This window comes from Primulina tabacum, chromosome 16, assembly GCF_025594145.1.
Source record: "Primulina tabacum isolate GXHZ01 chromosome 16, ASM2559414v2, whole genome shotgun sequence".
NCBI classification, from domain to species: Eukaryota; Viridiplantae; Streptophyta; class Magnoliopsida; order Lamiales; family Gesneriaceae; genus Primulina; species Primulina tabacum.
Window position 1 is genome coordinate 36,932,177 of NC_134565.1, and position 14,680 is coordinate 36,946,856.

The following is a 14,680-nucleotide window of genomic DNA, read 5'->3' on the forward strand; positions in this document are numbered from 1 at the left end:
TACGCGACTATGGATTCCAAACTTCTGAATCACCTATTTCTATGACAACAACAGTGCGATTGAAATCACATATAACCTAGTGTTGCATTCCAGAATCAAATATATTGATATTAGACATCACTTTATCAGGGACTACGTTTTAAATAAATATATCAGAGTGGAGTATGTGTCTATTGAACAACAAACTGCTGATATTTTCACCAAACTACTACTGAAGACTAAATTTTTTTATTTTAGAAATATCTTTGAGATTAATTGATTTATCGTAAATGTATGCATATTTTTAGGGAGAATTCTGATATTGGACGTTTGGCACAAGTATTGTTGAACAGATATCCTGACTAATGACACTGATAACACAATGGTCCACTGAACATAGGTCTTTGCTGAAATAAGCATCAATCTCGCGTTACAGTATCCCGTATCAAATAGTATAATTGGTTTGAATTCACTCCTTTTAATTAACCTTTTAAGGACATCGAATCAGTTATTTGTTTTTAAATTTTTTAAATTTTGGAATTTTGAAAATCCGATATTTACTTATTGTAAATTATTTATGATATTTGAAATTTAACTGCTCACACGCACGATGATACATAGAACCATGCGAATTTTTAAAAGGTTGTGTATTTTTCAATGACTCGTCTTCATTTTACTTTACTCTCAACAAACCTTTGGAATTCTTGCTTTGAATACTATCTGCATAATTTGCATTCTTTCATATTTGATTGAATACCTTACTATCTTTCAAGATCAATTACAATGGTAGTTTACAGGATGAATGCTTCTCTAGTGAACTTTGAATCTGTCTACGATTTAGAAGATGTTGCGATGGTGAGAATGTTCTGAACCCTAGAGAATACTAACTTCCTCCATTTCTCAGTCTTCCGGTGGTTATCTGGAAAACACCTTATTGGATTTTTATGTCCAGACCATAGTCACTACTTGGAAATAGGTATCATACTCGTGTAATAGGCAGATGTATTTGTTCCATGAAGCTCTGTTTATTTCTACTTTCTCTATGCTTACTGAAGGACTCTCAGACTTCTCCAAGCTCTCTCCTTCTGTTATTTCTCAAATGAAGCTGAAGTACTCGCTCTTTGATTATGATATCTCCTTTTACTGCAAAAAGAAGGAGATGGAGATGGAGATGTAGATGTAGATGTAGATGGAGTACCGGGTTCTCATGAGTGTCATCTAAAAAGAACCGCTAGCTAGATACTTTGATTCCAGCGCCAAATAAAAGTTTGTGGTGATGGCTGCTATACGAAGATCAACTGGTCTTCAGTACTGTTCCATGTTTTGGTGGATATGATCACCAAACACTCTACTGGATTTGTAGTTCAGAGCAGCAAAAAACTCACTGTTCTTGGAGTTCAAGTTTCTGCTGCTCAGGATTGGAGTAAAACCAAAATGATGTTGTGAATGTTCTTGCCCTAAGACCTAAGATTTATGTCATTCCAACAGCTTCTATCAAGAAGGGACTTGGTGAAGTACAAACATCAGCCACTAAGAAGAAATCCGAAAGAAAGCTGATCTTGGCAAGCGATTATGAGATTTATGATTTGTTGGGTTAAATACAAAACCAATCAACGCTCAATCACCACGCAGCTTTCTCTATCGGACACGTGTCATCTATTATCCCCCTTTTTAGGTGATTTTGTGCGTCTTTTCCTATCCGAAAAAAGATCAATTCTTAACCTTTTGAGTCACTCTGTTTTGGTTCTCAACTTTTCCTGATCTGGGTTCTTTGCAGTACCTCAAGTCACATTTTATCTGCTGTAAAAATCACTTTTTATTAACCTTTCTCGGTTTCTTATCGAAATCCGAGGTAATAATTCACCTGGGTTCTGTTGATTTTGAAGTATCAGTTACGCGGTTTATCAAATTCAAATGAATGACGATTCAATGGCATTCCCTACGATTAATGTAATCCATGGATCTGTATTTTTATTTGTATGATTAGTTTCAAGCTGTTATCCGATCAAATAAAATTTGTTTCTTTCTTCTCTGCATGTATTTGTTTACTGAATTATGTTCGCAGTTTTTTTCTGGTGTATTTTTTTTGAATGTCTAGTTGTTTTCTTGATTGCACTATTATCTCTCGATTTCTCAGCTTGTAAGCACATTTGGATACACTGATATTACTTGGTGAGATTATTCATCTTAATAATTATATAATCAAGAAACTGAAATTTCAAACTATCATTGGTCTCGAGGTTCTGTTCTTGACTTCTTGTATTTGGTCATTTTATTTGTGCAGCTCGCATCAACAATTTTCACGGTCTGGAACTTACTCTTTAAGCCCCCCTTAGAAAAGGTTTGAAATCAAATAAATTTTTTTATTCTAAAATAGAGGTTTTACCAGTTAAATACAGCATAGGCCCACCTCAACTGAAAATTCCTTCTCCGCTGTGTGAGAATCCCAATCTAATATGGTAATATGTACGTTGTCATAGAGGTGAGGTAGATATGCCAAAGTTTCTACTTTCTAGCTACTTTGATTTGTATGTGTCAATTCATGGTTCATTAATTCTCCATGTTTGTTTGAGGCCTTATTTTCATCTCAATATCTAAAGATAATATGTTGAAACTGTTCCATACAGCTTTTAGTCTAAGAGCCAATTTATCATGTATTGTGATTAACATATTTCGTCTTGCCAAAACGTGGACATATTTCAATGTTTTGGTGTATGAAGTCCGTGATGATGTGATAAATTTTTATTCTTTCTATGTGGAAGTTTTAGTTTCCATTATATCATGCAGAGTTCTAAGTTATCTTCGTAATTTGTCTCCCAATTTTGAGTTAAAGTGTGCCTTCTAATTCTGCTGCCAAGTAGAGATTTCTCTAGTTTAATCCACACGGTAACTTGCTTGCATATTTCACTTTCTGAGTCATAATTTTCTTTGGTTTAGAACGCATCTGTTTAACAATTGAGTTATGCATAATATAACTCCGTCCGAATATGAGTGTGCGCTTCTATTGTTTCGGATTTTCCTCACTGTTTCCAAAATAGTGTTGTTCTGCGCATAAAAGCATTCTATTCATTCTGATGTTTTCTCCCTGAAAGGCGTAGGGTAGTTCTGTATGGATGTTATTAAATTGTTTTTCCTTTATTTACTATATGGTGTTTCATGTTGATTCTAAAGCTAAGTAATATTAGCAGCCTTACGTTATCCAATACCCATGGAAGAAATATGTAGCAACAGTGTGATACCTCCTGATTTAAATAATGGGAAGGGGTAAAACAAAGGGAAAGAAGCTGCATGTGACTCACCAAGAGGAGACTGGGAGTGGTGAGGAAGAAAAGATCCCCGCACAGAAGAGAAGGGGGAGGCCGCAAAAAGCACTTAAAGATGAAATGGTCGAAGATGAAACTCGAAAACCCAAAGATGAAGATTGTGAGGACACATCTGGTAAAGAAATAACATCGCAAGATTATGTTAAAAAACGACAAAGAACTGGCCAAGGGAAGGAGAAAGTTAACATTGAATCACCAAACGATGAGACCATGGAACCAAATAAATTAAATGGTTTTCGACAGATTAGGAGAAAGAATAAGCCTCGTCGGGCTGAAGCAACCGTTGAGTGCCACTGAAGTGAGACTGGTTTGTTTTCTTTTTCTGTTCTCACTCTTACTTGATTTTTGGCTCATTTTTAGGATTCATTTTATTTTGGGAAATTTGGTTTGATATTGACTCATGTTTTTGTATTTTTTAGACTCCTGCTTTTAGTTTTTCCCTATTAGTTGAATATTTTTTCATTCATTATCCGTCATAGCAGGTAGATCATGCTATTCATAAGGGCTGGCTTGAATTGCATGAAGTTTGTATTCCATAGAGAACACATATAATTTTAGGTTTTTAAAAAAATAGAAAAAACTGCTCATAAATTTATTTCTTTTCGAGTACTCATACTGCTCCCTCATTGGGTTCATAATAATTCCTGTACATACTATACACCAAACTGAGTATACTCTAGCCTCTTGGTGCCTTTTTCAAAATCAAATATGGGAATTTTTATGGGTCAAATTCGGAATTTCTTGATTTTTACCATGTTAGTGATGTATATCAGCAATGCTTTAACACCAAACTTCAACTTAAATTCCCTCAATCGAAGTAGCTTTCCCAAGGACTTCGTGTTTGGGGCAGCATCGTCTGCGTATCAGGTAAAATCGTAGTTTGACCGAAACCCGCGGTTGCGTCGCGAACATGAGAAATTTCCCCGAAAGACAGATGAATTTTTCGAAGAAGAGTGGTGGTTACAAGAGTAATGAATAAGTAGCATTTCTTGATCTGTTCTTTTCTTGTACAGATCGAAGGGGCAGCTAGTGAATATGGTAAAGGGCCTAATATTTGGGATACTTTCACCTATAAATATCCTGGTCGGTCTCTATTCTCAATATTTATTGTAAATTAACATCTGATAAATTAATTATTTTCTTAATAAATTTTTTTAAAATAATTTGCAGAAAAGATAAGGGATCATAGCAATGGAAACTTAGCAACTGATAGCTATCACCGTTACAAGGTGAATTTAAAATCAATTTGATTGATTTATTTATTTATTATTTTATCCTTAAATTACGGTTGACAATTATGGAGTTATTTTATTTAATTAACCCTCTATATGTATTTATCTTGCAGGAAGATATTAATATGGTGAAAGACATGGGTTTAGATGCTTATCGGTTCTCTATTTCATGGGCAAGATTGTTGCCTAGTAAGATTAATAATTTTATAGCCCGTGCGCACAGAAGGATAGCTAGCGGCAACGGATCGGATAATTATGTAAAATTGAAAATACGAGCATATTAATACTTCATATATATTTTGTAATTTTCAGGTGGGAAAATAAGTGGCGGCATCAATGAACAAGGAGTTGAGTATTATAACAACGTTATAAATGAATTAATTAACAAAGGTTTAAAGTTAATTTAATCATTTTTAATGTGGTTTTAGCTTATAATTTTATTTTTTTTGGTATACAAAATAATATATATGCATGTTATGTAGGTGTGGTACCTTTTGTAACCCTTTTCCACTGGGACCTCCCTCAAACACTAGAAGACCAATATGGAGGTTTTCTAAGTCCTCAAATAGTGTATGTAAATTTTAAAATAATCTAATAGAAAATAAATTAATCGTTTTTATGGGAAAAGTTAGTTCTTTTTCTTTTCTTTTTTTTTGGGGGGGGGGGGGGGGGGGGCAGGAATGATTTTGTTGATTATTCAGAACTTTGTTTTAAGAGATATGGTGATCGGGTCAAAAATTGGATCACCTTTAATGAACCCTATACATATGTAACCGGTGGCTATGTTAGAGGTGAGATGGCTCCTGGAAGGTGCTCTTCTTGGCAAAATCTGAATTGCACCGCCGGAGATTCGGGGGTGGAGCCGTACTTGGTGGCACACCACCAGCTTTTGTCTCATGCCGCCGCCGTAATGAAATACAAAGAGAAATACCAAGTAGTATTATCGTCACATGATCTTTAGAGTTATTGTCGAAATGTATAGCTTGAATCATGTTCCCTATTGTTTTGAAAATTAATTAATTGATGAAATGCATGCAGGGGTCACAAAAAGGTAAAATTGGAATTACACTGGTAGCTCAATGGGTAATTCCATTCTCCAAAGAGATTATCCAACGTGAGGCCGCCGCTAGAGCATTAGACTTTACCTTGGGATGGTGATCATTTCTATTACAATCAAACAAAGTTTATATATTTGATTTTATTTTATATTTCATATCAATTTATAGAATAAAGTGGCATTCGAATTTGCACTTAGTAATTTAACACTTGATATTGTTTTGAAGGTTTATGGAGCCATTGGCAAGTGGTGATTATCCAAACTCCATGAAATCTCTTGTGAAGGTAGACTTCCGACATTCTCCAAGGAAGAAAGTCTAATGCTCAATGGCTCATTTGATTTTCTTGGCCTCAACTATTACACAACATACTATGCAAGAAATGTTGCTCACACAAATACAACTAACCCGAGCTACATCACGGATTCTCAAACACAAACTACTCGTAAGTCAAAAATCGTGATTCTGTTTTCTTTTTGGATTCCAGTAATTGTTTCGACATGCTTCTCTTAAGTTCTACTCAGTCTCGGTTCTCCTTTTCCCCACGCCCGTGCCTCATTTTAGTTTTTAAAAATTCTGTAAACTGTAGGTGAATCGATTAACATCATTATTTTTTTGCATAATCCATCTATTTTAGTATTTTTTTTTTGACATGGGAAAATGGTAAATCTACTGAGTGAAGTTTCTTTCTTTTTTCTTCTTAATTCCACTTCTTGTTTTTTTTTGTTTGTTTGGTAGCTGAGAGAAATGAGGTTCTCATAGGTCCAAAGGTAACATCATCTCTCCATCAAAATCAGAATCATTACTCAACCCCAATACAGTTCATGTTCAAGATTTTTTAATGCTTAAAATTGACGTTGAAGGGTGCATCCGATTGGCTTTATGTTTATCCAAGGGGGATACAAGAGGTTCTGTTATACGTCAAGAGAACATACAACAATCCAACAATATACATCACCGAGAATGGTATGCAAGAATCGAAATTCGGATACTACACATAAAAATTTTCGAAATGAATTTGACCCGAAAAGTATTTGGATATTTTCAGGCATTGATGAACCAAACAACTCCACATTATCCCTGGATCAAGCTCTTGTTGACAACATGAGAATGGATTACTACTTTAGACATCTTTCTTTTGTTCAAAGAACAATCAAGTAAGCTTTCTCAAGAAATTTCTGACCAAGTAGATCTTTAGATGAAGCTCTCTCTATAAATTAGAGTTGTATTTGTGTTTTGTTTTAATGTTAAATGCAGGAAAGGAGTTGATGTGAAGGGGTTTTTTGCATGGGCATTAATGGATAACTTTGAATGGAGTTCTGGTTACAGTGTCCGTTTCGGCTTGCATTATGTTGATTATAATGATGGATTGAAGAGATACCCAAAGCTTTCAGCTACATGGTTTAGGATTTTTTTGCAATTATAAATATTTGAGTGATGACATTACCAAATTTGATAAATTAGTTTCCTAAAAATGAAATTTGTTGTCCCAATCAAGAGGGAAAAAAAAAACAAAAACGGAATATTTTATGTAAAATTGACCAAATGATTAGATGGAGATGCTACTTCGAACACCCTTTCCTGTCCTGTCACACCAGCACAAGAATACGGCTTTAGAAGTTCATATGGCACAACTCCAGCTCCTGCCCTATGGTACAAATCTGTATTTGCATTTCTTATTATGAACAGAGCCATAGAACACGGAAGAAAATTCTTCTCTGTTATTATTCATAGAAATGATCAATCATGCATATATACACATGAGTTGCATACATCTCAAAAAAACTACCTAAACCAACTTAAACTAACTAAACCAACTTAAAGCTGACTAATCTAACAAATAGAGAGAAATAAGTACACGTATTTAAAACTCCCCCTCAAGGTGGCCTGTAAAGATCCTTTATAGCTATCTTGGACATTAGCGGTGCTAAGCGAGCAATGGGTAAGGGCTTGGTAAAGATGTCCGCTAGCTGATGTTGTGAGCGTATCGTCAAAAGTTTGATAATCTCTTCATGTACTTTGTCTCGAACCAAAAGGCAATCGATTTCAATGTGTTTGGTGCGTTCATGAAAAGTTGGATTCGACGCTATATGCACTGCAGCTTGATTATCACAGTAAATGGTTGCGGAATCAATCATATCTAACATACATATAAATATATGACTTTTAATTGCGAATTCTCTAATATACCCTTATTCATTTAAGTTAGCAAATTAAATCAACGGTTTTTTTTATGGGTTCTTTTGGTAATTTATTGTACATCTTAAATGGCTTTGGACATTAATGCATATTGAATTCACAATTTACCAATGATTTTTCATTGTTGTTACTAAAATCGGTTGCTAAAATGAGTTGATTTTCATGATTGCTAATGAATATTTAATGTTTTTATCTTATTTTTTTATTTTACGTATAAATACATCACTTTTATAACAAGTTGATTTTTAAATATGAACTAAGAAGTATCATAATTTTTTATTTAAATATGTCATTTTGTTTTTTGCGACGCTATTTTTTTCTTATATATATTTTTTAATGTTTGCAGGTGTTTTTGTGCTTATTATTTTTATTTAACATTGTTTGAAATATTATATGCATATAAAATTTAAATCATAATGTGTCTACATTATTGTGTCTACACGTGTTTGCACATTTAGGATCAATGTTCATAGTGTGTTTTCCGTGAAATGGGTCAACTCTACCCGTATTTACAATAATAATTAATATTTTTGTCATAAAAAATAATACTTTTTCATTATTGAATCAAATAAGAGATTCATCTCACAAAATGACTCGTGAGCCGTCTCACAAAATTTTGTATGTTATCTTATTTATATATCTATTTTATTTAGCAAAATCATAATTGATATTTAATTTAATAAATGTTTAGTGGTTTTATTTTAACATTATTATGATAATTTAGTTAATAATGAGAATTTTATTTGACAAAATTTTGTTTATGTTTACTCCATTTAAGTATATCTTGATTTTGTTTTTGATAAAATTCACAATTATGTTATTTTTATTATTTTTTCATTGTGAATTATATTTGGATGAAAAATATATTTTCTAATTTAAGAGATCTGTCATTATGTTATAATCACGCGGATTGAAAATGTCATATGAATAAGTGAATATATATGATTTATTGTCATAATATATTTTCATTTTTTGTGTTTTATATATATTTAGATTGATAAATACTCATAAACAATATGTTATTCGATTTTAAACATCATCTAAATCTCATTATTATATATTTCATTATTAGTTATCTACGTGCATCGCACGTATACATTCCTAGTGAATTGAAAAATCTGAGAGTGAGTCATCCAAACAATCTCACTTGCACTTGTAGCAAGTGCTCTATATTTTGCCTTTGCCGATGAGCGAGATACGGTTGTTTGTTTTTTGGCTTTCCATGACACGAGGGAATGACCAAGGAAGATACAGAATCGGGTAATCGATTTCCGAGAGTCCGCACAAGCAGCCCAATCAGCGTCACAGAAGGCTTTCAACTGTAGGGGAGATGATGCTGAGAAGAAAAGTCCCTGTCCTGGATTCCCTTTGATGTATCGGAGGAGATGATGGACAGCTTGTAAATGAGATGTGCAAGGATGAGACACAAACTGACTTAGTTTGTGAACAGAAAACGAAAGATCTGGCCTCGAAAGTGTGAGATATAACAAGCGACCCACAATGTGCCTGCATTAGATAATATCCTCGAGGGGATCGCCATCATTGGAATTCAGGCGAACCTTAGGATCCATGGGTGTCATAACCGGCTTGCTAGCCAGAAAACCCATGTCAGCAAGAAGTTGCAAAACATATTGGCATTGAGATAATACAATGCCCGTGGAAGATCGAGCAATTTCAACACCCAAGAAGTACTTCAGGCAGCCCAGATCACGAAACTTGAATTGGCAATGTAAGAACTGCATTAAGGATTCAATGAGCACATGAGACGGCCCAGTGATAATGATATCATCCACATATACTAATAGAGCAACAAATGAGGAACCCGATCCCTTAGTGAATAAAGAATAATCAGACTTGGATTGAGCAAGACCAAACTGGAGCACAACTTGGGAAAACTTGGAGTTCCATTCTCTTGAAGCTTGATGCAGTTCATATATAGACTTGTGAAGCTTGCACACCATAAGGTTCTGGGTTTGCATCAATTCTGTGAAGTGTAAACATTTCTGGTGTAGAGAGATGATTCAGCCATTGATTGCTTTGACTGATTAATTTTTCAGTTTTACTAATTTCTGGAATATTTTAGGTGTTAATCTAATTAGTATCGTATTGTAGGTGTTTATATATGTTTCGCTTTTTTTTTTTATTGACGGTGGATTTGTTTATTAGTGAATTAATCATGGAAGGGATATTTGTGCTGAAGTGTAATGTATATTCTCATGTTATTGACTATTCTTGTTAAATCTTATTGGGATACATTGTGAAATAGTTCGGATATCGAGGTTGATGACATACGAGTAGCTGGTAACTTGGAGGAGAAAGATGTTAGCGATGAAGAGATTGAGGAAGAAGAATTGGAAAAGCGAATGTGGAAGGACCGAGGCAGGCTCAAAGGGATTAAGGAAAGGCAGAAGCTTGCTTTATTGCAGGCTGCAGAGAGGCAGAAGGCGAAGTCCTCCACAGATCAGGCACGAAGAAAGAAGATGGCTCGCGCTCAAGATGGCATTTTGAAATACGTGTCGAAGCTCACAGAAGTCTGCAATGCTCGTGGATTTGTGTATGGCATTATTCCGGATAAGGGCAAGCCAGTTAGCGGTACATCAGAAAATGTTAGAGCTTGGTGGAAAGAAAAGGTGAAGTTCGACAAGAACGGTCCCGCGGCCATTGCTAAGTATGAGGCCGACTGCCTTTCCAGAGAAGATGGAGGTGGTGGTCAAAATGGTAATTCACAAAGAGTCCTTCAAGATTTGCAAGATGCCACAGTTGGATCTCTTTTATCTGCCTTGATGCAATATTGCAATCCGCCACAGCGTAAGTATCCACTTGAGAAGGGCATCCCTCCACCTTGGTGGCCAAAGGGGAATGAGGAGTGGTGGATTAGATTGGGATTACCCAAGGGTCAGACTCCTCTGTATAAGAAGCCTCGTGATCTGAAAAAGATATGGAAACTTGGGGTGCTAACTGCTGTTATAAAGCATATATCACCCAATATGGCAAAGATAAGGAGGCTAGTTAGGCAGTCTAAGTGTTTACAGGATAAGATGACTGCCAAAGAGAGCTCGATATGGCTAGGAGTTTTGAGCAGGGAGGCGTCTTATATCCAGCAGCCAAGTAGTGATAATGGATTATCTAGCATAAGTGAGGCACCTTCCAAAGACCGTGGAAGTAAGCAGAAACCTTCTGTCGACCGCGACAGTGATTACGATGTCGATTGTGTTGATGGCATGGGATCTGTTTCATCTAAAGATGATAGGAGAGATGAGTCTACAGATAGAGTACCTTTTGAGCCTCCTGCTCATGTTACACCTCAACCTGGCAATAAACAACATGCATGGGAACGATCCCAGAAAAGAAAATACCCAAAATCCAGCCCTGTTAACCAAATGGGAGTATCGTCTCACGGAAAGGAAAAATAAAAAAAATCAGGCCTTGCCGACCAACTGACCGTGCCATCTCACATTTCTCATCCACATGAGGATCTTGATGGCATGATGATGAACAGAAACTACAGTGAATCATTATCTGGATTATTGATCAGTGAGATGCAGCCAGAAACTGATGGAATAACAAGCACAAGGCCTCATGAGGAAAATGCCTGCTTAGAAGCATCCAATATTAACTTATTCTACTCCTTTTCTTCTTCAAATGTTGTCCCTATAAGGAGCGTGCCATCAGATAATGAACCCTTACCTCATCCAATGTCTCAGAGTGCTGACCTTGTAACTCATGTGGCTCATATCTTTACTGCACCTCAAAATTATCAGTTACAAAGCATGCCTCAACGTGTTGAGTTACACGAAGAAACACAAAAGTCTGTGTCAAATCCCGAATCCCAAGATGCAGGATTGAATCATAATCTCCATAATTCTATTTGGCATCCAGGACCGCGAGATTCAACTCTCCCTCAAAGGTGTCGAAAATCTCACCATTTTGGATTGACTGGTTACTCGTATCATCCACCATTAACAGTTGGATCCAGCCATCGAGGACGGTTGTCTGAAACAGCATTCAGGGAGGTGCGATTAAGAGCAGAGGACGCCGGCTTCCCTCTGCCTAGGAATGGAAATGATATTTCTGGAGAAGGGTTCCCACGATCATAATTCAGTTATTCATGTAAAATCATTTCAGATTTTTAACTATATGATTATAATATCTTAATAAAAATAGATATTTTCAGTCAGTAGTCCATATAAGTGTACTAAATCATTATCGAAAATTTGCTATTTTATTATTATATGTATTTTAATTAAATAAGTCAATTTCTACTATATATCGAAGTTTATAATAGAACATGTATATATTGATTTTATTTTTTAACACTATTGCTATAATATTAATAAATTACTTCCTATTATATATTTTTATTCTTTTTGATTTAGTTTTTTTTTTTTTTTTACATTTAAATTAAAGATCTCTAAAAAAAATTTAAATAAAATTCTATAAGTAAACTCACAACCTAAGGGCCCGGGTCGGGTTTCATTCAAATTTTTTAAGGTTTGTTATTTTGGTAAAAAATTAATTATCTTTTGTATTATTTGGAAAAAACACAAAAAAAAACCCCTCTCCGATTAGGTCACAGAGTTTCTGTTCATCAGCGAATTTCAATTCACCAATTTGTACAAGCAAGGTCAGTGGAAAACTTCCTCTATTATATCTTTTTGTTTTTCATTTCTTGTATGCGATGCCGAAATTGAACAAGCTGATTTGAGTTGAACAAGGTTGTACAAATCTTTACGAGGAAAAATAATTTGTTTTTAGCTTGTTTTCCTTTCTGAAACATGTTTTGGTTTAAGATGAGATTGCTTATCTTGGTTCATAAATTTCTGAACTAACACACCGAAAATTGAATTTTGGCATTGATGGTTGCAGCACAAATTCAATAAGATCCAACTAAGAGAACCTGAAAGATGCACTTTTTTTTTATCTTCCCCTTTTCTCACTGAAATCAGTGATATTTACTCAAAAGTCCTAAGATCTTCCGTAAATTTACTGCAATTTATCCAATTTCTAAAGAATCGCGAAAAGAATAAAAAAGAGAGGTGATCGTGAAAAAAAGGATAATTGGCAATCAAATCGACAGCTCAAGCAAGCAACTTTATGCAATTTCATTTACTTACTTCCTGTTTAATTGTTTTAGTTTCAAATCCTTCAGCTTCCATTTCAGTCCCTAGTTGGTAAAAAAAAAAAAAATCAGTTCATGATGGCATAATTAATTTTGTTGTCATTTTATGTGTTCTCCTTTTTCAGTTCCTTCATTTACCTAAATTAATTTCCTAGTTTCCAAAGAGAATATAACCAACGATCAAATGAGGATTCATTTTGTTTGTTTTAGGACTTAGATTTCACATTTCACTTCATTTTGGCTGGTGTTTGTGTCTTGCATGATTGATGCAATTTTATGCGCAAACAGAGCCTAACTGTGTTTCGAGGAGATAAGCTTACTGTAGCAGCTGAAGTGGTTTCTGGTAGAATAACTTACGATCATCTCTACACACTCCTCTGATATCGAACTAGTCAATGCTTGAACTGAATCTTCATTGCATATCTCTTTGTAAAACGTTTCTCATCTAACTCGTTTCAGGAAAACGAAAGAAAATTTTATTACATTAAAAAGCATGTAGAAAAGAGAATTTATAGACGGTTGCATGCTGCAGGAAATGGGGTTGTGGACGCTGCTGGAGGGTTGCCTGCTTCTTGCAAATGCATTGGCCATATTAAATGAAGATCGATTCCTTGCCCCCAGAGGATGGAGCTTCCAAGAGTATTCAGGGGTAAAGAGAAACTCATTCAAGGGGCAGATTCTTGGTCTCATATATGCAACCCAATACTTGAGAGTTCCTCTTATACTTCTCAATTTGCTTGCCATTGTTGTAAAACTGGTATCCGGCTGATTTCCTCATGTAGCAAGGTTCTCATCATTTCTTTCCTTTCATTTTTCGGTCTGCTTGGTTCAGAACTTTTATATGGACATTAAGGTTTATGACATAAAATGTCAATGATTAGTTTCAAGGTTTGTTTGGTTGAGTTTATGAGATGATAAGATGATTGATATCCTGAGATGAATAATGGAATTTGGGTTGTCAAAAAATGACAGTATGTTTACTGTTTCTGCAGAAACTAGGTAATAGAAACAAGTTTCTTCTCGTTTTTTTTTTTAAAAAAAAATTCGCCATGTACTTCTGCTTTGTGGTTTTCGTTAATCGTTACAGAGTGGATGAAACCAGCTCCATTAGCTCCTGCCATTTACATTCCACAACACAACATAAAAAACCAGAAAATTCATCCCACATTAATAAGTATGTGTATATAACAATTTCATCTCATTGTAATCAATTACAGAATCATCTATTACACAAAACACAATCGTTTTTCCCCCCAAAAAAAGGTAAAAAAAATAAATAAATAAGAAAAAGAAAGAGAGACTCAAGTTGGTTGCTACTGCCGCTTGTTTATTAATATAATATGAAAATAGATAGGTACTGGAAATAGTTTAATTCAAAATTTACCTCCGTCTTTGACTCTCATATAGTTTGAGGAGTGCATGTTAATATGGTCGTGCATACCAACCAATATGAAAAGTATTGAAATGATATATCCCAGGCTAAATTAACTAAATAATCAGTAAATTGATGGGAACAATAAAGGAAATGTCTAAATAAAGATTACAAGAGTTTTTTTCTAGCGAGCATTAGTTATCCCATATAGGAGACAACTAAATGAACTGAGCTACTTCAATTCAAGTCACATATTTGTATCTTCAGAGAACTTTACCCCTCAGTACACTATCATGCTCATAAAAACCAGGCATAACCATGATTTTAACCCGACTTGGACCCTGTGATCTTTGCCTGTCTGCAAAGATATCCTCAATGCAATGAGGCTCGAACGGCCTATT

General features: G+C 34.9%; 3 protein-coding genes and 1 pseudogene across 7 annotated transcripts; all 4 read left to right on the top strand.

The window, feature by feature from the left end:
* Positions 1-695: 695 nt before the first annotated feature.
* LOC142530153 (beta-glucosidase 12-like) lies at positions 696-7,722 on the top strand. The gene is given in 16 exon segments (XM_075635946.1): positions 696-834; positions 932-1,831; positions 3,195-4,169; positions 4,316-4,385; positions 4,473-4,531; positions 4,648-4,723; positions 4,847-4,924; positions 5,017-5,104; positions 5,213-5,468; positions 5,573-5,688; positions 5,818-5,870; positions 5,873-6,034; positions 6,328-6,359; positions 6,453-6,555; positions 6,638-6,746; positions 6,847-7,722. Coding segments are annotated over 14 exon segments (1,530 nt in total). The 5' UTR covers positions 696-834; positions 932-1,831; positions 3,195-4,010; the 3' UTR covers positions 7,016-7,722.
* On the top strand, positions 3,234-3,599 carry LOC142528573 (uncharacterized). The gene has a single exon (XM_075633610.1). The coding sequence runs from the start codon at positions 3,234-3,236 to the stop codon at positions 3,597-3,599; it is 366 nt and encodes a 121-aa protein (XP_075489725.1).
* A 2,242-nt stretch (positions 7,723-9,964) lies between the features above and the next one.
* Positions 9,965-11,885, top strand: LOC142528574 (ETHYLENE INSENSITIVE 3-like 3 protein; annotated as a pseudogene).
* Positions 11,886-12,255: 370 nt separating this feature from the next.
* Positions 12,256-13,938, top strand: LOC142530129 (uncharacterized). 5 transcript variants are annotated; one of them, XM_075635917.1, is made up of 3 exons: positions 12,287-12,412; positions 13,196-13,250; positions 13,440-13,938. In XM_075635917.1, exon 3 carries the CDS (start codon positions 13,443-13,445, stop codon positions 13,674-13,676), a length of 234 nt encoding a protein of 77 aa, XP_075492032.1. In that variant the 5' UTR covers positions 12,287-12,412; positions 13,196-13,250; positions 13,440-13,442; the 3' UTR covers positions 13,677-13,938. The 5 variants fall into 5 exon arrangements, with proteins under 5 accessions (XP_075492031.1, XP_075492032.1, XP_075492030.1 ...); XM_075635915.1 differs by having other exon boundaries at positions 12,295-12,412; positions 13,367-13,938; XM_075635916.1 differs by lacking the exon at positions 13,196-13,250 and having other exon boundaries at positions 12,256-12,412.
* The last annotated feature ends 742 nt before the right edge of the window (positions 13,939-14,680 follow it).